This window comes from Argiope bruennichi, chromosome 9 (genome assembly GCF_947563725.1).
Source record: "Argiope bruennichi chromosome 9, qqArgBrue1.1, whole genome shotgun sequence".
Lineage (NCBI taxonomy): Eukaryota > Metazoa > Arthropoda > Arachnida > Araneae > Araneidae > Argiope > Argiope bruennichi.
In genome coordinates, this window is record NC_079159.1 from 1594251 (window position 1) to 1618380 (window position 24130).

Here is a 24130-nt window from a genome sequence, read left to right on the forward strand (position 1 = left end):
AAGCAATTTGTTTTCCTTGCTGATCAAACTTCTGGGTGTCCAAAAGATCAGAACAACTCCTTATCACCCATCTAGCAATGGAATTGTTGAGCGATTTCATCGTTCTTTAAAGCAAAGTCTCAGATCTCACGCACCCACGAAATGGACTGAATCCATTCCACTTGTTTTACTTGGACTCCGAACGGCATTAAAGGAGGATATGCGGTGCACATCAGCAGAATTGGTTTATAGCTCAACCCTGAGACTACCTACGGAATTTTTTGAGACCCCTTCACTTAACGTCGAACCTCACGATTTTTTAAGAAATTTACGAACTGTGATGGAGCAACTGAAACCTGCACCAGCTGCATCTCACGATAATAAAAAAGTATTTATAGATCCGGCTTTAGAGTCTTGCAGTCATGTGTTCGTGCGCCATGATGCAATTAAGAAACCCTTGCAAACACCATATGATGGCCCTTACTGTGTACTCAGACGTACTGATAAAACTTTTACAATTGAGAAGAACGGTAAAGAATCCACGATCAGCATTAATCGTGTGAAGCCTGCGTTCTTCGAAAATTACATCAGTCACCTGCACCAATCATATCACCATCATCAGCCGCAGTTCCATCTTCAAAGCAGTCAGTACTTGAACCTTCTTTGTCGACTCCTGAGTTACCTTCGAATACAGCTCCACCACCTTGTGTAACCAGATTTGGCTGTCGAGTACGCTTTAATCCTCGTTATCTCTAATCCAGTGCCTGCTGCATTCCAGAGGGGGGAGTACTGTGGTGGACCTGCTTTCATCAAAACGACGTCACTGTTTAAGTTGCGTGATCCTGCAAGCGATTTATTATACGTGCACGATATTTTATTATGATTGAAATAGCAGATATTTAAAAATAATAATAGAAAAATTATTTGTTATTCCAGAAATCAGGGATTATGCATTTCTAACGGTATCAGAAAAACTTGCGCACGCCAACATGAAATTTAGAGAGCTTTGGATTTGTTGTTGCAGTATTCAAAATTCAAGAAATTCAAACAGTTTGAAAACAGCTCAACACACCGAAATGGTTGTCTCACGTTGTTTTAATAGTAAACAATACATAAAAGAATTATTTTTTTAAAAGTAAAAATCAGTTTTATCATTGAAAATAAGCTATGAAAAACTTATTTTCAATTGATGCAGTTTTTTCTCTTTTTATATATTAAATAAAAGAATCTGAAATATAATAATGTCTTCTGATCAGAAATTATCCAAATCACAGTCTAATGAAGAGGTATTATCGTATTTTTTTTAAAAATAAAATGAGGTTGATACAACTTTTTCAAAGTATATCAAATAAAAAAGAAGATTGTATTTAAATTATATTTATCCAAAATTCGCTGCATTTTTTAATATAGATTTTGCTGTTTCTAATCATTTTTTTTTTCTATAACATTTGGATTCTTTAATTGTATTTTCTTAAAGTTTAGCGGACTGAATGACGCAGTCCGTTCTTCTACACAGAGGAATCAATACTTGGGTGGTGAATTTTGATAGGTTTGGTTAGAATATTTTTCGCCTTAGCAATAGCCTAACTTCGATTATCTTGTTTTACTTAATTTATACTAACCTTATCCTGATCATATTTCGGCAATTCTTTGATATCTAAAGTTTGCACTGCATGATTCCATGCTAGAATCAAGGAAAACCACACATGCCAAATGATCAGTTTTTAATTGCTTATATATAAGTATAAATAGTATTCATGAATGAATTTATTGGACATATGTGGAGATTTTCAAATGGTGGAAAATTAATAGTTCCTTGCTCACATTATCTGTGGTGTATATAGGTACTTTACAAACCTTGAAATGGCACATTTTGAGGCTGTCTTTCAATAAACTGGATTCAATACATTTTAATGTTTTATTTTAGATTATCCTTTTTTCTTCAATTAAAATGACACACAATATTATAGAAGCATATATTTGATGTTTATAAATATTCTAATAAAATGAATGTAATTAATCATATAGGAATCTAACCAGTTATATTTGATAAAATATAACTGGTGTTATATTTGATAAAATATAACTGGTGACTGACTGGTTAAAATATAACTGGTTATTAATATAAAATATTAATACTTTAATATTTTATAAATGAATTTATTTATATTATAAATTTTTTCTTTGGCAATTAGGAAAATAATGTGTCTTAATTAATCTACTTGTGACTCCCTCTTAGCTTACTGACCTTAAGCAATTGTGTTATCAGGAATCTGTGACTCTGCATTATGTCTAATCTATTTGGATTAGGGTAACAAATCTGTAACATTTTTTGAAATTAGATTTCTTTTATATTTTTGCTTTTGTTTGGTTATTTTGCAATATTAGGAATTTAATTTTTAAAAAATGGAAGAGATAATAAAAACAAGTAAAGCAGATAGAAAATGAATGGAATAAATAAGAGATTCGTTGTTGCTGACCACCAAATTGTCTTTAATTGTATTAAAATTTGACTACTGTGCAATAGTGGAAGGTGAAAATCAAAGATTTCTTCCATTAAGTTTGGCTGTAGTTTAATTGCAATCCAGATTTGGCATACAGCCAATTATGTGATACTTTCGTTTCCCTTTTTTTTCTCCTTCCCCCATAAGGCCTGTGTGTGGTGTTTTATATGTTAGTTAGGTAATTTTTTTTCTCTTTATTCATTGTATTTTGGCTTTCATGCTATCCTAACAGAAATTCTCACTTTAGAGATCGCTCATTACTCTCTTTCATTTTGATAATGTTAAAAGAGCTAATTTTTCAATATATATATATATATATATATGTGTGTGTGTGTGTATATATATATATTTATAATTTTCTAAAATATTACTTTAAAAAATGTTGGAAATTTTGAAGCAGTGGTGTTATTTAAAAGTTGTATTTTAAATATATTCACTTGTGAAATATTTTTGCAATGCTGCTCGTTTCTGATCAGGCAAAACATCACCTGAAGAATATAGTTTATTAATTTTTGGCATTATATTTATTTTTAAATCTGCCTTATTGTAATTATTTATTGACAATTTTACAAGTTTATGAAAATGCATTCTTTATAAAGTTATCTTAACAAAAATTTTTACAACTATGATAATTTTTTCCCCAGGCTTGCTATTTTGCTATTGAATTCTCATTTTTATCATTTTCAAATTGGGATTCCTTATATGCTCTTTTTTTTTTTGTGTGTGTGTGTGTAGTGGAATAAAGTTAATGAAAATAAAAATTAATTATCAGTCTTTTAATTTTTTTTTTGTTTCTATTTACATGTGTTGTTTGAAGTTCTGAATTTTAACATTTTTAATAAACATTTTTAAGCATCTAAGTAGCAATCTATTATAAAATAAGAAATGTTAAATCATATTATATATTTAGTTCTTTGGCATATGAAAAGTCTTGGTACTTGAGTATTAATTGTATAGTAGCTATTAATTACCAAAGATTACATGCTAATAGGCATTTTGTAACTAATGTTTGCCAGTAACATATAGTTTATTCACAAATACTGAAATTTTTATGCAGCTATTTTTAAAAAATATTTTTTTTCTTAGAAATTTTTGAATGAAATTTATAACTTCAAAATTCAAATATTTATTACTATATACAAACAATATAAATATTTGCTTGCATTTTTTTTCATCCAGTCATTTTATATTAAATGTGCCTTTTCACTTGAAATACAAGTACTTGCTAGTGATTTAAAATGTTGTGAATATTAATTGAGTGAGCTTACAAGTAAAATTATCTAAAATCAATGTGTATGGCTGCAACACAAGAAGAAGGTTATTTCTGTATTTTAGTTGCATGGTACTCTTGCACTTTTGTGTAATTTTATTTATTGGATATATATTTTTTTATTTAAAAATTCATGGGTATAAATTCATTTGCCAGGTCAGCATGTTAATAAGGGCTCTCTATTCATTTATCCTTTACTTTTACAATAATTCAAAATGTCCATGCTGATAGCATACTAGAGTCATTTATGGAGCAAAAATTCTATTTATAATAATAGTGGTGTGTTTAGCTTTTAAAACCTAAACAAATTAAACTGTAGTGATTCTTATTAGAATCCCTTTTCCATTTATCAATAAGTGCTGGATATTAAAAAGTTTTTCTGGTAATTTTCAAATTTAAATATTTTACTTAAATTTTTATGTCGAATTAATTCATTTGCTAACCTTTTCTCACTTTTCATATTACTTTGATTTATTTCCTCATATAAATGTTAAATAGTTATGCTTTTTCTGTTATAAATTATAGATGAGATGGTTTTTTAAAAAATCAAGTTATTGAGAATGTTTGCACCTTTTTGTAAGAATATGAGGCATGAAACTTGTAATAAGATTCAATTTAAAGTGGTACGTGTTATACACACACATGGCTATATATATATATATATATATAATGATATTTTAAACTTTAATTTCAACTTAATTAATTTCCAAAATTTTATCTTAATTTAGCCCATAGTAACTTCATTCTAAAAATATTCTCTTATTTTGTGATCAAATTCCACTGTCTCTACTTAATTAATTCAAGAGAAGCTTTGTTAAATTGCTGAATCATCTAAAAGTCTAACTTTCCCACACTCCGCGTGAAGAGACAAAATACCGCTGACAACACAAATTCTTTTTTAAAATCTTCCCTGTGTTTCCCCTACCTCTTCAATGCATGTAACGAAAATCCCTCCCAAAATCTCATTATATATTAGCACTATGAAGAAATATTTTCCCTATCAAAATCTAAGGTTATATAAGGCGAGGGATAATTTATTTTCTCCCTTCTTCCCCACTTCGGCTTTTGTGCTGCGCTGTGGCGGACGTCTTGTCTGCATCTCTGCTTGTAAATAATTATGCTTTTCCAGGATATTAAAATTAATTTTAAAATGTAAAAAGTCTCTTCACTGCTGGTCACAACTGTATCCTGCTTCACATAAAATAATGCTTACATTTATATATTTCTGCAGCATTTAGGATTTTCAAACCCATAAAATATTTTATAGAAAGTTGAATATTCTTAATAACCATTATATAGTTGATCATACTGAGGATCTATCTGAAATATGAAGGAATTACCATATAAATAAATAGGTTATCAGTTCTTTAGGAGCTTATTAATAACATGAATTATATTGTATATATATTTGTATTGGATTTTATTTCTTTTGAGGCATGCATGCATTGAAATCTTATAATAGAACCAGTGGTGGCTCATCATCTGAAAAATTAACTATACTGCAAGAATGGTTTATCAGGAAGTAACAATTTTTAAAGATGCTACTTAACCCATTAATATTCTAAATTTTTAAATTTCAATTCCTGATGTGAAATAGGTTTTTGTTAAGTATTTTTAAGACTATTAAATTTTTTTAATGGTTTTCAGAATTTTTGTGCTTTATTTCTTCTGGAGAAAGATATAGATTAGTTAAGCCATCAACATTCCATGAATTATGCCCACTGTAAAATAAACATAAGAAACAAAATAATGCAGTTTTTTTAATATTACAGCTACCTAAAAATATTTAGGATAAATTTAGCTGTGGAATTTTCATTGCTATTGAAATTAACGTACGAACGTATTTAAATCTGGAAAAGAGTGACATGTTTTTATTCAATTTTCACCTAGTAAACAAATTCAAAAATCCTATTTTTTGAAGATGTGCAATGTTCATTCTTTTGTAAATATAATAATTAATAACCATTATGCCTTCCTTATAAAAATTTTCATCTGAATAACATTTTAGAAAAATATTTAGGTACCTCTTTTTCGAAGAGTAATCTCTAATTAATAAAAATGAATGTTCAGTTAACCAAATATGTTTCTGTTGAGGCAACAAGAAATAAAATTGAAATTCATAAACCGCTAAAGACTATAAGCTGAAAAAAAAGGAAGAAAAATGCCTAGCAAATTGAATATTCCGAAAATACCGAATTGGGGGGGGGGGAATAATAAAGAAAGAAATTGTCCATATTTTGAGGCAGATCTGGTGGAATTGAAATTTGATATTTTTAAATTCAAAGGAAGGAAACATTATTTTTGGATTTCAGGTCAGTCAATCAATAGAATGCATAGTAGCATTCATGCCCTGTCAGATTATTAGCTCTAATTATCTTTTTTCTTGCTTGTTGATTTATTTTCCATCTTTCCTTCATGTTTTTAATTTTTTGTTTTTCCATTTTTCATTGATTATCATACCAAACTCTCAGAGAAGGAAAATTAGCATATTAGATTTAAAAAAAAAAAAAATGCAACTTAAAAAAATAATTTTGGACTTTACTGCAGCATTTCAGCCCTAATGAGCATGCTGCCACTAAATAGAACTTGTAATCTATTGACAGACCAGGAGTTCTTTTATTGTTATAATATTAATATTGATGACAATTTGAAAAACTATTGTGTTATTAAGATGTGCATTAAATGAAATTAATAAGGTACTTGCAATAAATTTTCAAAAATATTAAATAAATATTGGTAATAATTAAAAGGAAGATAATATAAGAATATTATTGGTTTCATTAATTTTCTTAATACTATTAAAGAAATTTAATCACAAGATGGTTTATCATAATGATATTACTATATTTTTTATTAACACGTGTGAGAGTTGTAATACAAATAGTTATACTTTAGACACAGTCTATATAATGAATTACTGGAGTAATTTTAAGAAATATGCAGAAGTGCCAATGAATGTATTATAGTAGTAATCTGCCAATGAATGTATTATAGTAGTAATCATTTAGCAATCTTTGACCAGAAATTTAAAAAAAAAAAAAATGAAACTCAAGCTCATATTTAATATTTTTATATATATATATTAATTTAGTTTTCTATCAAATTTAGACAAATGTGAGCTTTATAATCTTCAGTAAGTTTCAGCAGTTTTATCAGAATGATTGGTGTATTTACTTTTTTTTTTTTTTGACTGTGTGTCTTTCTATCATAGATTATTTGGGTTTTTTAAAATCATTTTTTAGATCAATTTATTCAATTAGTAAATCTTTTCCCAGTGAATAAATTATTTTCTTTCTCACTCAGTAGCTTAAGGCTCCTCGGTTAAGTTTTATGATAGCATTTTTAAAAATTATATAAGTATTTATAAGGAAGGAAGACTGATTTTTCTTAATGAGAGTTTAAGGAAGTAATTGGAAACATTCTCTTGTAGGACTTTCTTAAATATATCAATACCTTTTATTGTCAGTAATTTATGCAGATATTAATTATAGAATATCTCACATGGCCTTTGCTATGGAAAAACAAACAAACATAATTCATTAGTTAAAATCCCTTGTCTTTGAAATGTTGAAAATATTTCAATTGAATGTGAAGAACTCACAAGAGCTTAAGATTAATGCAAGGTTCAGTCATAGTTGTTTTATATTTACTGAATAGAAAGAATAAAATTATTTGAGTTCTTAGAGCATATTTTTCTCATAATTTCATAAAAAAAAAACAATTTTATATATAATTTTTGCTCTATATCAGGAGTTAAAACTTGAATTGTTCTGTTTTGTAAGTGGCTGAAAAATTTATAGGATTTCTTTCCATTTAAAAAGGTTTCAGATCTGGTTATTGATGCAATTAAAAGTTTAAAGAAGACTGGAGGTTCTTCATCAGAAGCTATTCTTCAATACATAAGAAGTCACAAATCCAGTAATATTGATGCCATTGAAATTGAAAGATGTTTGAACATAGCCCTCGCTAAAAAGATAGTTAGAAGTCGAACTAATAAAAAGTCTGGAATAAAATTCTACAAAATTTCTGCTAAGGTCCCATTATCTACTGAGAAAATGGAGATGGAGACAAAAGTTCAAGAGAATAATAAAAGTGGCAAGAAACTTAGGAAACGAAAATTAAGAGCAAAGAAAAATGTCAATAGTGCAAAGAAATTTGAAGAGAATGCAGTATGAGGCTTTTATTTTTATTCTTTGGTTGGGATTCTGTAAAATTTCAGGATTAATTGAAAAGTTCTGTTGTATTTTTAGAATAGAAATCTTTTAAAAGATTAATTTTTCTTCAGTTTTTTAATAATTAGTTGAAAAATGTTATAAGTCAATGGGAATTTGGATAGTGTCAAAAGAGCATAGAAAAATTTCCTAGTCACTAATTTGCTTGTTTGATAATTTGTATCTAAGATTTTTTGTTGTTGTTGCATTAATACTTGTTATTCTACCCCTATCACATTAGCAGATTTAGATAAACTGTATTATCAAATAAGCAATTTCTGTCATTTCGAGAGTTTATGCATTCTTTTAACTCACATTGATGTGGAAACTTGCTGCCTTCCTTTCAGTTTTTTTTTTTTTGTTTGTTTGTTTGTTTTTCTTTTCAAAATTGAATTTTATTATTTTTTTGAGATTAATTATATTTTTTGTAATAAATCTGCAATATTTTTACTATCACAGATGCTTTCTGTATAAATTTATTCATATTATAGTTTGATTAATCTTTCTTATTTTATTTCATGGCATTTATGTTTGACACAAATCATTGTTTTATGAAGTTCAGCTTTTTTATTTATTTTTTTTTTTTGTTCGAAGCCTGTGTCATACTAGAGTATCAAGTACTCTAGATTGCCACAAATGTTGTATATTTAAAAAAAAAAAATCTTTAAAGATAAGGGATTTTTGAAATTATATAAAAAGTATATGGTATAAAACCCTTAAATCTGGTGATTTGCTTGTTAAATCTTCAACAACTAAGCAATTTGAGTTATTTTTGTCTATAAAAAATTGATAGGAAAATATCACATAACTTTCAATTAAAGATTTATAGAAAAACTGTTAAATGGAGGTTAATATTAATTTTGCATTCTTTTTGATATAATTATTTGAACCAACTTGCTGAATATGGATCATTTTCTGCATCAAAAATATTTATTGTCATAGAAAAAGATATATATATATATATATCTTGAAAAACAAATCTCTAGAAAATTGAATCTCTTGAAAATCTCTCTCTAGAAAATTATATCTCTTGAAAAATTATTTCCTTTAAGTTCGTAGGGGACCTTTGTTAAGCCTGGAGTCTTTGAGCATATGCTTCACAAAAAGTGCATAAAATCTAATTCATTTCTCCTCCAGTTTTTTTTTTTTTTTTTTTTTTTTTTTTTAATAATAAACTCTGACATTGGATCCATATACTATGCAAATAATTAATAGAAATTATTTGTTATATTTTTTTGAAAAAATAGAAATGAAAAATAAAGAAATACAGTCTTTTTAAAAGTTTTGTTTGATTGCATAAAAACAATAAAATGAAATCTGATTATTCATTTTGAAATTAATTGCTGGATTGGAAGATCACACTGGTTCCATTTTTGACAATCATCTGTATTAATTGGCATTAATGAGAAATTTTTTATTTAAGTTGTGTTCTGATTTTGCTAATTAAAACAGTTTATCTAAGAATGCTTGTGTGATATAACCTTTACAAAGAATTTAAGGATTGGTTATCCTTAGTGACATCCGGATTACAACATTGAAGTGTAGATCGAGTAGATTTGTTTTAATAATGGCCGCTGTGAATTATATTTTACTACTGCTGCACTAATATACTCTGATTTCTGATCTTAGTCTTTTTGATTTTTCTCTTTAATTTGAAAGCATTGGAATATTTTTTTGTTACTGTAATATCCCTTGTAGTGTTTAGTAAAATTATTTTTACCATTATGACTATAATTAAATTTTTAAAATATTTCTGATGTATGTTCTATCATTCCTCTTCTCTATTTCTCTTTTAATAAGTCATATGTAGAAAATTAATGTGCAATAAACTAATAACTTATTATTAGATTTTCAGAATAAAAATTGTTTTGTCATTTTTTTTTTTTTTTTTTTTTTTGAGGAATTTGTTAGCAAGTAAAGCACTTGAAAAGATATAACATTTCAGTCATATAGCAAGGGCACAACAAACTGATTGGAAGGTTTTGCTGTATTTATTCCATTAAAGGCTATCTCTTCATAGTTAATCAGACAAAAATTGATGTGATTTAACAAAATTTTAAACAGAACAGCAGAACTTTTTAAGTAACCTGATGATTTTTGTTTATTTATTTCTGTCTTTTTGTATAATTGTTTTGTTTATGCAATAAAATTAAAAACCTGAAATTAAATCGAAGTCTTCAATTTTGTCATAGAAAATTTTGATCAGCTCATCTATAATGAAAGTTTTTACTCAGTCTGAAAAAAAAAAAAAATGATTATTACATTTTTAAAAAAATTTTAGTGCCTTTCATTTAATGTAGTTTAAACTGATCTGAGCTAAGTGTATTTATCTACATTCTGATCAGCAAATTTTATTTTAGTGATCACATAATTGAATTTATAAAAGATTTAATTTCTGGTTTCCTGAGTTTTATGTTATATGAATCATGCAGAGTTTATGAGCCATGGTGATCTAATGGCAGAATCTCAGCTTTGTACCCTGACGGTTTGAAACCTGATTCTGTGGAAAAATCTGACATCCCTATGGTCTTAATATGCTTTAATTCTGTTGAGAGTCTGATATTCTCTTACAAATGTGCTGGGTAATTTGGGTAAGGGATGATGGCTCATGTATCGTCCTCACCATTTGAGCAGACAAAAGGTCTAAAAAATTCTAAGGTCTGCCTTAAAATAGTCTTTATCTAACTTTAAAATATGAGGTTTATATAACGAAGATAAATTAAACTTGAATTTAAGATCAGAAGTCATAAAGTTAGATATGAGTCCTCTGAAACTCTACTGTGTATGTCAGCCTTTTATGAATTAAATCTGTTTTGGGCAAATTTGTAATGGTTGAATAAGAAATGAATTCTTAAATGTTTATATTACTAATAATGTTTTATTGTTGTCTGCCATCTTATTTAATATTAAATACAAATATGTGAAGTACAAAAAGATTATTTAGCCATTAATTCTGTATTTTTAGAATTATAATAGGACTTGGTTATTTATAGTCTTACAAGTTGTACTTATAAGTATGAAAAATTTGACTGCATTATTTATCAGATAAAAACTAGTTTTGTCATATTTACTCCTTTGGAATGAAAAACAACTTCAAAAGAATTGTGCCAAGCTTATAATTTTTACTGTTTCCTTCAGAGTTACTGCAGTCTAGAATGTGGTTTTTGTTAAAATTTTCATCACTTTTTGTATAAAAAGCATCTAAAATTGTGTTTTCTTTAAGGATTTAAAACCATGCTTAAATAAAATGTGTTATAAAAAGTGGAAATCATTTTCAAATAAGAATCTGTGAAGACTTTATGCGTAATTGCTGGCTGTAAAAATAACATTGACATGTGACCAATCCTTATTATAAAGTTGAAGAAGTGAGAAATGCTCATTGTTTTTATATCTAAGTTACTTTTCTCTTTAACAGAAAAGATTTAATTGTGTTTTTATACAGTTTGATATATTTTAAGTTATCTTATTTTCAAATTTACTTTTACTTTCTTTTCTTTCTTATTGCACTTTATATTTTTCTAACCTTGAATCAAAATATTCTTGATAAAGGCATTAAATCATTGCTAATTTCAAAATCTCCGTCTGTAACATCCCTGAAATGAAACGAAATTAATCAAGTTGTGTGTGTATAACAAAAGAATGAATGAATTAATCAAGCTAATGCAATAAGCCCCTCTTCTCCCCTTCCTCAGCATAAAGAATGCTAGGATTTTTATTTATTGGAATCCTATTTTATCAATAATTTTTAGTTATAAAATTTCATAGTCTTTTTAATTTGAAGATAATCAACTAAAGATAAGATTATGTTTAATCCAGCTTTGACCAAAGCTAAAAGTATTTGAGGAAAATGGTACCAAATCCAAAAGAGAGCCAAGAACAACCTGGTAATCGGAGGCAGATATTGAATTCTTAATAATCAAAGAAAAAGATGCTTTTAGAAGACTTATATTATTAAATTATTATTATTAAAACTTAATTATTAAGATAAAGTTTTTATCAGCATTAAAGATATGAATAAATAGTTTATTAATTACACATAATGCTATTTGCAGTCTCTTTTTAAATAACTATTAGATTATTTGATGCTATTAATTTTTGACTTCACATGTTAAAATAGTAGACTATAACTGCAAAATCACAGTGCATTCATGATGAAAATTGTTTACAATATAAAACAGTATACTTTTTTGATAAAACTTTTCACTTGCTTTTAGCTAATTTAAGACAAATTTAAAACATGAAGAGATCGTAACAAAAAGATAATAATCAGCAGTTTCATTAATAGTGAAATTCTTATTACCTATTCATCTTTTGTAAATAAATGAGTCATAATTTTTGTTTTAAAAAATCATCTTATTTACTTTATTATGTAATATCCTTACTAGATGAATTTTAAAATTTTGATGAAAAATCTTCTAATATTAATGTTGGTAAATAATTTGAATTTACTCATATCTTAATACAAATCATTAAAGCTTGCAATTTTTGTTTTGAACTGTTTTTTTAAAAAATTAGTTTTAAAACAGCATTTTTATAAGTTAATTATTTTTTATTTTATTTTTAAAACAGTATTTTTCAATTATATCCTTCTTTATGTATCTCTTATTTTTACATTCCTTTAATTTAGGAAGGCTCTAAGACTGCAGAGAATAAAGAACCAGCTTCACAAAAGTAAGTATTTCTATTTTTCTATTTATATAAATTTGATGATATATAAATGGAAAAGAGTTTTATAATTTATTCAAAAATAAAAAATTTTCTTTAAAAGGGGGATGAAGCTTTTATTTACCTGGTAGTATAAAGCAAATATTATGCTTCCGCATTATATATATATATATATATATATATATATATATATATATATATATATATATATATATATATATATATATATATATATATATATATATATACATATAAACACACAATGCATCACAAAATTTATGGACAGGTAGTTTTTTTTTTTTTTTTGAAATAATGACATAATTATGAAAAAAAAATTAGCTTATAATATCGTAACAAATTTAATACCATAGAAACATGTCACCATGTGTCACAAATTTTTTGTAAAAAAAATATAATTCAAAATAAGTCATTCCAAAAATATAGGGGCAGTAAAAAGATGTGCTTTTATAATTATCTTATCAAAAAGAATTCCATATTCTACTCCCTGTGCAGGAAGCATAACTACTTCAAAATATAAAATAATTACTCACTCTTCAGTTTACGAATAGCTGGAAAATGCCTCATGATAATTTTCTGCAGCTAATATAGCTAAAGTTTGATGTTAAGAGGTTGATATTGTAAAAGGCTATTGTTGGAAGATTGATATTCTGATATTGCTAAACAAATGAAACATAGCAGATCAAAATTTATGTGATTCTATCAAAAGGTGACAATGTGATTGCAAAAAAAGTGTTTAGGTCGATCAAGAAATATATCACAGTGAGAAATTTTATAATAAGTTTCAATCCAAGAAAAGTTGATTTGTGAAATTGCGAGTGTTATAGAGTTTTCTATTTTAAGATTTGCTGTTCACTTTTGCATATTAACAAGCGGATTTCATAAATATTTCATAATGTGATCTATGCTGAAACTGCGCTATATTGTTTTTTGGGTCAGAAACATGCATTGGATGTCTGAATCATTAAATATTTTCTTCAGTGATGGAACAAAAATTAAATTTTGATAGCTCAGATGCTGAGCATACTATTGGCTTAGTCACAAAGAGAACTGCATGATTTCTTCAGTTAACAAAGGGAGGGTTCCCTCACAGTATGGAGTGCATTCAGTATCAATGGAACAATTGATATTGATTTTTTTAATGGTCAATACTGCTATGAGGATTATCAAAATGTCCTTAAAAGCCATCTGTTTCCTAGTGGAAGCATTTCAAGAGGGGGAAACCAGAAATTCTAATAAGGCAGTGTATCAGTTTACTCCTCCTACTCAATAAGAACATGGTTTATGTTGAAACAAGTGATTATTGTAGACTGTTATTTATCAGCCCTGATCTGAATCCAGTTGAAAACCTTTGGACATTACTTGGCATGAGAGATGTATGCCTATAGCTGTCAGTTTTCAACTATTCAGGAATTAAAGCAACAAATAGAGCAGAGTTTGCTCTCATTATAGACATGCGCTGTCCAACACTAGTTCAAAGCATGTCTGATAAGATTTTTCAAGATAATTCAAAGGAATGGATCCAAATTTGAATATAATTACAAATTCTTGGAAAAGTTTCCAAATTTTTGGAATAACCCATTGTTTTTATTTTTTACAAGAATTCTATAATACTTATACTGTATTTCTTTGTTTTAGTACATTTGTGTTCAAATTTCTTATTATTATTAGTTTTTCATGATTATTACATCATTTTTTTTTAACTGTCATTTAAAAAAATCATTTGTCCATATAATTTTGAGATAACACTATATACAGAGTATCCCAAAAATGTGGAACTATCTTTTATTTCCCTAAATAATCATATACTTCTAACTACAAAGGTGGAAAATTGCATAAAAACATTTTGGCTTTTGTGAGGAATTGTTCCATTGAAACAGACATTTATTTCCTTAATTGTTTGCGGTGGCAAGAAATTCACAGGGTTCACATGCCAAAACAATCCCTGTAATTTTCATTGAAGTGACACAAACACACAAAATATCCAATATCGTATAGATAGCAGAAAAGGTTTTATATCTTCTAAATGGATTAATTTTCAACCTAAAATTGTGCTGCGAATTGTGTTCTGCCAAATAATATCAGTTAATGGGTTGCAAACATCATTTTTATTCTGTGATAATTGCTTGCTGATGTGTGTAGCATGTCATTGCAGATTCTGTGACAAAAGCATCTCAACATGCATAGTACATCTTTCTACTGCAAGTGGTTAACTATTGCAATTGGACATGTACTTCCAATTGCAAAGTGTCATGAAATATAGTCCCCAAATGTATGAAAATGCTTTGATTTCTGTAAAAGTTGATAATAAAAGGTTGCGAAAATTAAATCTTTGCATAGCTTCATAGAAAAAAATTGTCAGTGAGTAATTTTTTTTTTTTTAACATTCATATATAAGCACACAAAGCTTCATTTTTTCTATTTACAAAATTTGCTGAATATTTAAAAGCAAAATTATTAACCTGAACCATTTTTCCATATCTCAGACTGATGTTCGAGCTAATCTTTCATTGTCCTTTTTAAGAATAATATACACAATACAAAAGGTATATTATTCTTAAAAAGGTAAAATCATAATGCATTTGCATAATGATGCAATTATTAACTTTCATTGAAGTTTGAAAAAATATCAAATAATGCATTAATTGAAGAGCATAAAAAAAACTTACAAAATGAACATTATAAACATCTGCATTAACAGAAAATGTAGCACTGTACACTTAAGGATGTAAATAATTTCATGAATAAAAGTCAATAAACATCACATCAACTGATATAGAAGGAAATTCAACAGATCCTTGTAAGCCATTCCATCTATCAAGTAATTCAACAACTTATAGCTGACATATGGCAAGGAAGAGCATCGTCTCATTCTGACTACATCTGTATGACTTTTGATATACAATGTTTATGCATCAAAGGCAGAAGAATTCAGACAATGCTATTCAAAATTAACTGAATATATTGGCCATCATTCATCACACTATTGTATAAAATAGAAGCATTCAAAGAGTTTAAAGAATTGCCATGCCTCACTTGTATTTATTTATTTTTTTATAAAAAAAATTACTATTAGTAATTAGCTTCTTGTGCAAAAAAAGTTTTTTTTTTTTTTTTTTTTTTTTTTTTAATTCTTGCATTTGTCGATGCTTATATTTCAGTTAAAGCTATGTTCTTCTTTTTAAATGACATTTAGGATGAAAGAAAGTTTTTATTCACTCTCAATTGGAACCCAGTTGTAAAACTCTAGTCATGATCTAATTGTTGCAGACCATATATGGATGTCAATAATTGCATTGAAGTATATTCTGTGGTTTGGGGAATCATGAGTTCTGAACTTACTACTCATACACTAGCATGAGGATAATCTGAAAAATAAATTAGCTAATATGTTACTTGTATAATGCCTTTTTACTCCATGGAGAAATAAGAATCTTGTAATCTGTACTCACTAAAACATTAGTGCAAATACTTTAGGAAGAGGCTGAAACTTGGCGGGGGGGGGGAGATAATGTTTTCTTCTGCAGTTAGGTTAATATTATTATTCTATAAATCATCATTATTTCAAACTATTCCTTGTTACTGAAATATGTCATTCTCTTGAAAAGTTTAATATTTCAAACACAGTTGAAATAAAGAATTTTCTTTTAGTGCTGAATTACTTCTCTCTGAGATATTTCAAATTATCAGTTTTTAAAATTTTATTGTAATGAATGTTTATATCAAAATTTGAAAATAATAAATGCTTCCATATAAATTTATTTTAAACCTTACTAATTTTTAAAGTATGCATATCTCTGCAAATTTTATGGACAGAAGTGTGAAACTTTATGTGTGCATGGATGAATACTAGAGAAAAATTTTCCTATATGCATCATACACTACTAAATTTACATACATTACAGAAGCAGTATGTCAATTTAATTTTTTTAATTAGTTATTATCAACCTCTGCAGAAGTCAGAAGTGTTTTCATTCTTAGTTGCTTGCATTATTTAATGAAACTTGAATTTGGAAATTTAATTAATTAATTGTAACCTATTATTAATTTATAAAATTTTATTACAAGTATTTATTTTATTTTATTAAAATAAATACTTGTTCCACTTTTTTGGGACAACTAGTGTGTGTGTGTATATATATATATTTGATATTTATGATAACTTTTTTTTTATCAAGCTATATCAGGGTGCACAACATCAGTAAAAGTTCTTAAAAACTGTTTATTTTTTATGTTCTCTGCATAAGGACCTTAAAAGTGCTTTTTTTTTCTTATGGCGCTGGTGGGGGAGGGATCATTTCACATGCTAAAACTGCCTGATTATCAGCTTTTTTTTTACTTGAATTTTCTCTTATTTTCTTTAAATATAGAAAAATATATCCCTTTCATTTACCTAAATATTCTTTCTCCTCCTTCTTAGGGAAATAAATAAGGGAAGAATCCTTTCCTTTAGAGCTAATTTTATGTATTAAAGCCAAACTATGAGTGTTAGTTTCTAACAATACTATCGGCTCATCATTACTTTTCTAGACATGATTACTTATTTGTAGATTGTTTGTTAGTTACATTTCAACATTACTTAGTGACTTGCCATTAGTGAATTATTTAAGTATTTTTATGTCAATTAGAACATTTTAAAAATATACTAGAGAATGTGTATTTCATTTGTTGGGAATACACTGAATAATTCAAAAAATATAGGTAAAGCAAAATGCTTGTGATACTCCAAAATTATTTGTAAGTCATTTGTTATAGATGTCAATTATTTATTATTATTATTTGTATTCAAATTATTCAAAGAGAAAGAACTGTAATCATCAAAAAATTCGAACTCAAAATTTCGCCGAATCTCCATGATTTAAACCACCTAATTACACATTTTTGGAATTATGTCTACTTGTGAATGTGACAACTAAAAATTTGTTGAGTTGAGTTTCTTAACACCAAATTTGCAGATTTCTGTTAAATTTCGAACAAAATCTATGTCTGTGGTCTGTCCAAATGCAAGTGAACTGCACAGCTTTAAAATAGAAAGCATTCCATTAGTAAAATTTAGCACACAGTTTTAACATCGAAAGTATTGATTTATATCAAATTTTAAACCAAATCCACGAATAAACTGACAGCGGTCGGTATATTCACATGCATGTCAATATTGTAAGAACAAAAAAAACGAAGAAAAAAATGAAATTTCGAAGTTATCTTGTTTTTAAAATAGCAATTTTGGATTCAATTGGCCAACCATAAATCTTTGTAGCATACTCGGTTTTTTTTCTTACTATTCTAGGACTCTGAAAGTTAAAATCTGTGTACTCATAGCATTCACTGTTCCAATTTTTATGCCTAAGGGAGGAATGAAAACACCTTTATGTAAATGTGTGTGTGGGGGGGGGACATGTTCTGTGTTTTACTTTCATGAGGAAGAATAAAAAGATGTTATGAAGATGATGTTCTCATGGATTTAATAGCTTTCATAGTCAAATCACCTTTACTTGATTTTGATAATTTTCCTGTCATGAAAATGAAACTGGATAATTTTTTTCAAAATACTATATTTAAAGATCATAAATTTAAAAAACTGCATTGAGTTCTGAAAATTTTCATTCTTTTTTTGAACAAATATTTTTGAAAGAGGATTTGACATTAATTAAGGTAGAACGAAAAGGAAGTGAAAGTGGGAAATTAGAATGAAAAATATCATGTTTCACAACATGTAGTCTATAACTACATAAGGCAGTCTTTCAGAACCCATTCAGTAAATATTACTATTGAAAATGTTAGCAACATCAAACCACTCAAAATAATATCTTCTATTTTTGAAGAAACAGATGACGAAAGAAATCGTTATCAGTTCCACAAAGAAAACTTGATTTCTTAATGGAAAAAGAAATTCCTCTTAGAAAAGGAAATTGCCGAAATCGAGTATAAAATTAATGCACTTGTTCGATTAAAAGTCAGCCTTTTATGTACATATTTAATGAAATTAGCCTGATTTTTATATTCTAGATCTATTGACTTATTTTCTTAATCTTTTCTCGAGGAATCGGAATGTTAATGAAGTAGTGGTATAACTATTTTTTTCTTCTTAATAATAGTAACTGAAGAGTAATTAAATGATTTAAGATATTCGATGAAAGTTTTTTAATAAGATTGTCAAACGAAATTTGCATTAGGATCTCCTGGTAGTATTTTATGTTTATCTATATAAGTATAAATGTAAATGTGCGTTTGTTCAAAATCGGTAAAATTCTCCCCCGATAACTTTGAAACAACATTGCATTCGAATATAGGTGGGTTTTTTATATATTTATTACATAAATGTCACACCTGTAACAGGAAAACTTTTTTTTTTACTGTTTTTGATAAGGAATTCAAAAGATACCGCTAGGTTGTTCCATATTTGTCTTTACTACGACGCAAACAAGTCGGTGGACAATCTAGCATATTCATAAAAACTACGATAGGCATCGCCATCAAGATTAATGTTTCTTCTCTCGCATGCTGTTAATAAATGCGCTCTGTCCAAAATCTTTCCAGTGATTGGGAATTGTCAGCAGTATTGCAATGTCTGTTTCTGCAGTGCATATCTAGTTCTGAACGACCAAAAACTGAGTACATTAATAACATGCACAACACGTCACATCCAAATCAAATTCGTGCACTGTTTGCTATCATATTGACCGGCTGTTCTCCTTCGCTTCCTTCAGAATTATGGGGAAAACATAAATAACACGTAACTAAGGATATTTTCCTTAGAATAATCAAGAAAAATTCAAATATGAGCATTGATTTCACAGCAGAAATCTACAATGAAGTGGTGATTTGCGCTTAGAAATCTCGAGCAAAGTTCTCAATCAAATGCATATTCTTTTACCTAATCGATCTGCTTCTGTTTCGTTCAATATAAATATACGTCGTGAACAAATACAACATGAGTGATATTTTGTTGTTTGCACAATCAGTTATTTTTAAGCTTGAAAAGAAATGCATTTACGATCAAATAACAAATTATCAATATACTGGAGAAATCTTTTTATATACGTCAGGAGGAACTGGTAAAAGATTCGTAATTAGATTCATTCTGGCAGCAGTTTCATTCCAAAATGATATAGCTTTAGCTTTTGCGTCCGGAATATCTGCGACATTGCTACCAATATGTCGGAAGGATTGCTAGTTGAAAGAACTACTCATTCCGCTTTTAAATTGCCATTGAACATGCAATTCATTAAAACTCCCACTTGCAGCATTTACAAAGAATCCAGAATGGGAAAAATATCGCAGAAATTAAAAATTATTGTTTGAGATAATGCACAATGACGCCTAAAAATTCACTGAAGGCTCTTCATCAATCATTGCAAGATTTGCGTAGAAACACCAGATCCTTTGGGAACGCATTAATATTGATTGCAAAAGATTTCAGGCTAATATTGTTTAATTTCTTGATTGATACCAACGGATGATATAATTGCTTGCCAGAAATACTCTACGGTGTGGCGACGAGTAAAGGCGTAGTAATTAACTACAAATATGCGCATTCAGCTGCAAAAGAATTGCTTAGTCGAGATATTCTTGCATTAATTGCCAGACATCGGGAACGGAATGTTGTAGGTTGATCTGACCTCAAGACGAATTTCATTGTCTCATAACTTCTACGTTTTACTGACATCAAAATAAGAATCGGGTGAAAAAGTATTTCCCAATATTCAAACCAATTACAAGAATCACGATTTGCTGAGTGAACCAGCTATTCTTGCAGACAGGAAAAAAAAAAAAAAAAAAAAAGAATTTATGAGCTTAATAATATCATTTAGTTTAACATTCAAATCGAGGAGTCACATAGAAATCCATCGACACTGTTGTAGAAGCAGATGAAGCGATTAATTATTCAACAAAATTTTTGTATTCTCTCAATCTGCCAGGAATGCCATCGCACGTACTACAGTTGAAAATCGGCGTGACTATTATCAACCTGGGCTTTGCAACAGCTGTGGTTTGCAAGAAAAAAAAATAATGGACAACTTTGTAGGAGTAACAATCTTGAAAGAACCTTTCAGTGGTGAAGATGCCCTCCCTTATCCTTCGCATTCCTGTGATTCAAACATATATACCATTTTATTTTAAGAGATTGCAATTCCCAATTTGAATGGAATTTTTCACCACCATCAACAAAGCTCTGGACTAATCTTTTGAATTATGCGGTTTAGTTCTAGACATGAATTCTTCTCACAGGAACAGTTATATCTCCAGTAAGTGCTCTGGAATCGGTAAAGCAGATAATATCTATTTGTGCACAGACAAAGAAAAAACAAAAAAATATTGCATATCCACAAGCATTGTAAAATTAATCATATTTGAAACATGCACTTTCATTTCCAAACATGCACTTTCTTTTCCATTAAATGAGACTGAGCCAGAGCAACGTGGCCGAGTACAGCTAGTATTTTTATAAAATTAGACATTTAATTAAAACCCAATTTAATTTATTTCATGTAACTCATATTTTTATGATAAAAAATATTACGCTAAAACTAGTTCTTATTTTTTTCGTAAAGGTGCTTAAAAAGTACTTATAAAGTGCTTATTTTTTAAAATAAAATTAATCTATGCTTCTTGGATATGATATCGAGCATCTATTTTGATTAGCCAAAATAATTACATTTAATTAATATTATAATTTTTCATTACTTATGATTTATATTACTGTCTATATTTTTCAAGTAAAATAAAATTTTCTTGACATGTATTGTATGTTCTAAAATATAGTTTTTCAGTTGAACAGAAATATATTTCGTCGATCGATGTCTTTAAGAATGAGGCAACTCATTTTGATTTTCATGATTTTCTATTAAGAATTATGCAGTAGAAAAAAAAATCAACTTTTTAAATTGTAATTAAGTTAAATTTTATTGCATAAAGAAAAGACAACATTTGAAAATTATAATGGGAAAACCACATGATTATATTGAAATACAAAATTATAAAAGAGTGAAATTCTTTTTTTTTATTGTTGTTTCTGATGGCACTTGTCATAGACAAGCCCGCTGACAAGTTAAGTAGTTTAAGCCGAAATTTTTGCGTCTCCTGTTTTTCAGTAGCGCCATCTAGGGTCGAGAGTTTGACTTAGCTACTCACGCGTCACAACGCTTTTTATGGGGCGGACTTCATTCATGCATTTTCATTCATTCAACCATAGATCGTAATTTAGACCTGAACCAGAGAACGATCATCTCTTATCCAGTACCCCCAGTGGTATTACTTTCGACAAGGAGAACTTTGTGACTACGACAGATTTATACGTGCGCCAGCTACCACCAAACACGGAGAATCTTCGGTTGGCGGGTTCGAATTCCTAACCCAAGGGATGCGAATAAATCTTTTTGTATTGAAAGAAGGAAGGAGAGAAATCTATCAATATATATTAATTAACTGCTTTGGGGCTGAATATGAATAAATCAACAGAAAAATGTTTTGATACTTGAATGGTTAAGAATGAATCTCACTTCATTTGTAAACATTCAATGATTTATCTTGTTCAATGATTACTGATTATATTTCTTGATTATACTTAAATTTGATTTTGCATAGTTATAATATTTAATTAGAAATAGGAATGGAATAAGAGCTTTAAACTAGTATTAAAAAAAAGACTATCATATAAAAGAGAAAATAATCTGAAACAAATGTGTCTTGTTTATGCTATATTAATTGGCATTCCGACCAGATGTAACGTCACCCGTTTTCCCACACATGGTTAAGTATCTACTGACCGCCATATATAAAACCTTTTAATAGCAGAGTCATTTGTTGTATCCAGATAAAGGCCCACCCATGAATGTCTCGTCATTTCAAATAGATCCATCATGTCTTCAAGGGAGAAGAATGTCAAAATATATCGATGCAATTTTTTTTTTTTTTTTTTCCTTATGAAGAGACTCTTCAAATCTTCAAGAAACGATCAATCACTAGCAACCGTTGTCATTAAGTGTCGAGTTGAACGCAGGTGGACGTCAGCCGGTGTTAGCTGTGGATTTATTATAATTAACATACGTCCGGAAGAGGTCAGCTACAAAGATGGATCATTGACAGACATTCCCAAGATCCACTGGAGACCATTGAGGAAGCATTGTTGATCAACTATTGGGTGATTAGGAACTCAAGTTCACCAATGAGAAAATCAGAGGCGGATATCTGACGGAAATAAAATGCGGTATTTTTTATTTATTTGAAGGGAGGGAAGAGAGGTGAGCAGTGAGAAGTATCGAAGGAGAAATCGGAGAGACGTCTTTGTTCGAAGAAGATATTCCTGATTATATGAGAAGCTTCGTGTGATTCGAGTTTCTGTGTTAGGATCCACCCGATAAAGATCGGTGGATTTTTGGAGTGGCCCCTGTAGTAGTCATTTTGAGCTAACAGCCTGTGTCTTTTTGGTTTCTCTTCCTCGATTTGATCGAGGAACCATTTCATGGTTAAACTTTCAACTGTTATGTGAATTTTGTAAATTATATTAACCTCGATGAGAGCAAGTTGTTTTTGTGTACATATATCAGGTTGTAAATAAAATAAAAAATGCTTTGTTACGCTACTGTCTTATTTGATTGGTCAGGGTCAAGATATTACACTATCATATTCTTATCATCTTCCTATATAATTCTGCCAATTAATTCTATAATAATAATATAATGTCATTTCAAATTAATATTCTGTTGCATTTGGAAGAATGGGAGTTCTTTTGTTCCATCTATGCTTTCTACAATCTTTCAGGTAACTGGGAACCAAATATCTTGTATGAACTATCTGCTGTTTGAAATTCACATTTTAGTTTCAAAATTGTATATAGCAGAGTAACTCCTCGTTTGAAGGAGTCATTTTCTATTGAGAATATGGAAAGTAGATAGTCTGACTCACTATTTCCATCTAGCATTGTGAAAGATGAGTCAACTCCTTGTGATCATTCTACATCTATTCAATCTTTGATATCATTTCTCTTAAATTAAATATTATCTATGCTGATTATATTTTATTATTGAAAGGGTGTATTATATATTATTAAAAGTTTGTTTCTTTCTCTCAGAATTTGTTAAAAAATTATATATATATATATATATATATATATATATATAAAAAGTACGAAAATATGACGAACAACCAACAAAATTATCTTATGATCAAATAGAATAAAAGTTAAAGATTGATAGAAAAAAAATTGAATCTTGATGATTTTTTTTTCTTTTGCAAATTGATATTTATCATGAATTTTTAATAGATAACCTTTTGATGGACATTTCTATAATTTATATTCTTTTGATATTTTTTAAAAAATACTTAATAATTTGATTTTATTATTTCATAAAATACAGCAGTCTTTTTCCTGATAAATTTTAGGATCTAATATCTAATTCTCGAATTTTGTTGTTTTAAATATATGATAATATATTAGTGATTCCACATTATGCCATATTAGGTTTTACCTCTTTATCCATTCT

General features: G+C 28.2%; 1 protein-coding gene across 3 annotated transcripts in view; it reads left to right on the forward strand.

Moving 5' to 3' along the window:
• Window positions 1-1047: 1047 nt before the first annotated feature.
• LOC129983999 (uncharacterized) overlaps window positions 1048-24130 on the forward strand; it is a 70080-nt gene continuing 46997 nt past the window's right edge. For 2 of the 3 annotated variants that reach the window (XR_008785466.1, XM_056093745.1), the window contains exons 1-3: window positions 1048-1265; window positions 7575-7922; window positions 12592-12635. Coding sequence is in view for 2 of the 3 variants with exons in the window: in XM_056093745.1 (XP_055949720.1) it covers window positions 1221-1265; window positions 7575-7922; window positions 12592-12635 (437 nt within the window). In the remaining variant the exon portion in view is untranslated. The remainder of the gene's footprint in view (window positions 1266-7574; window positions 7923-12591; window positions 12636-24130) is intronic. The other variant, XM_056093746.1, reaches the window with a different exon arrangement.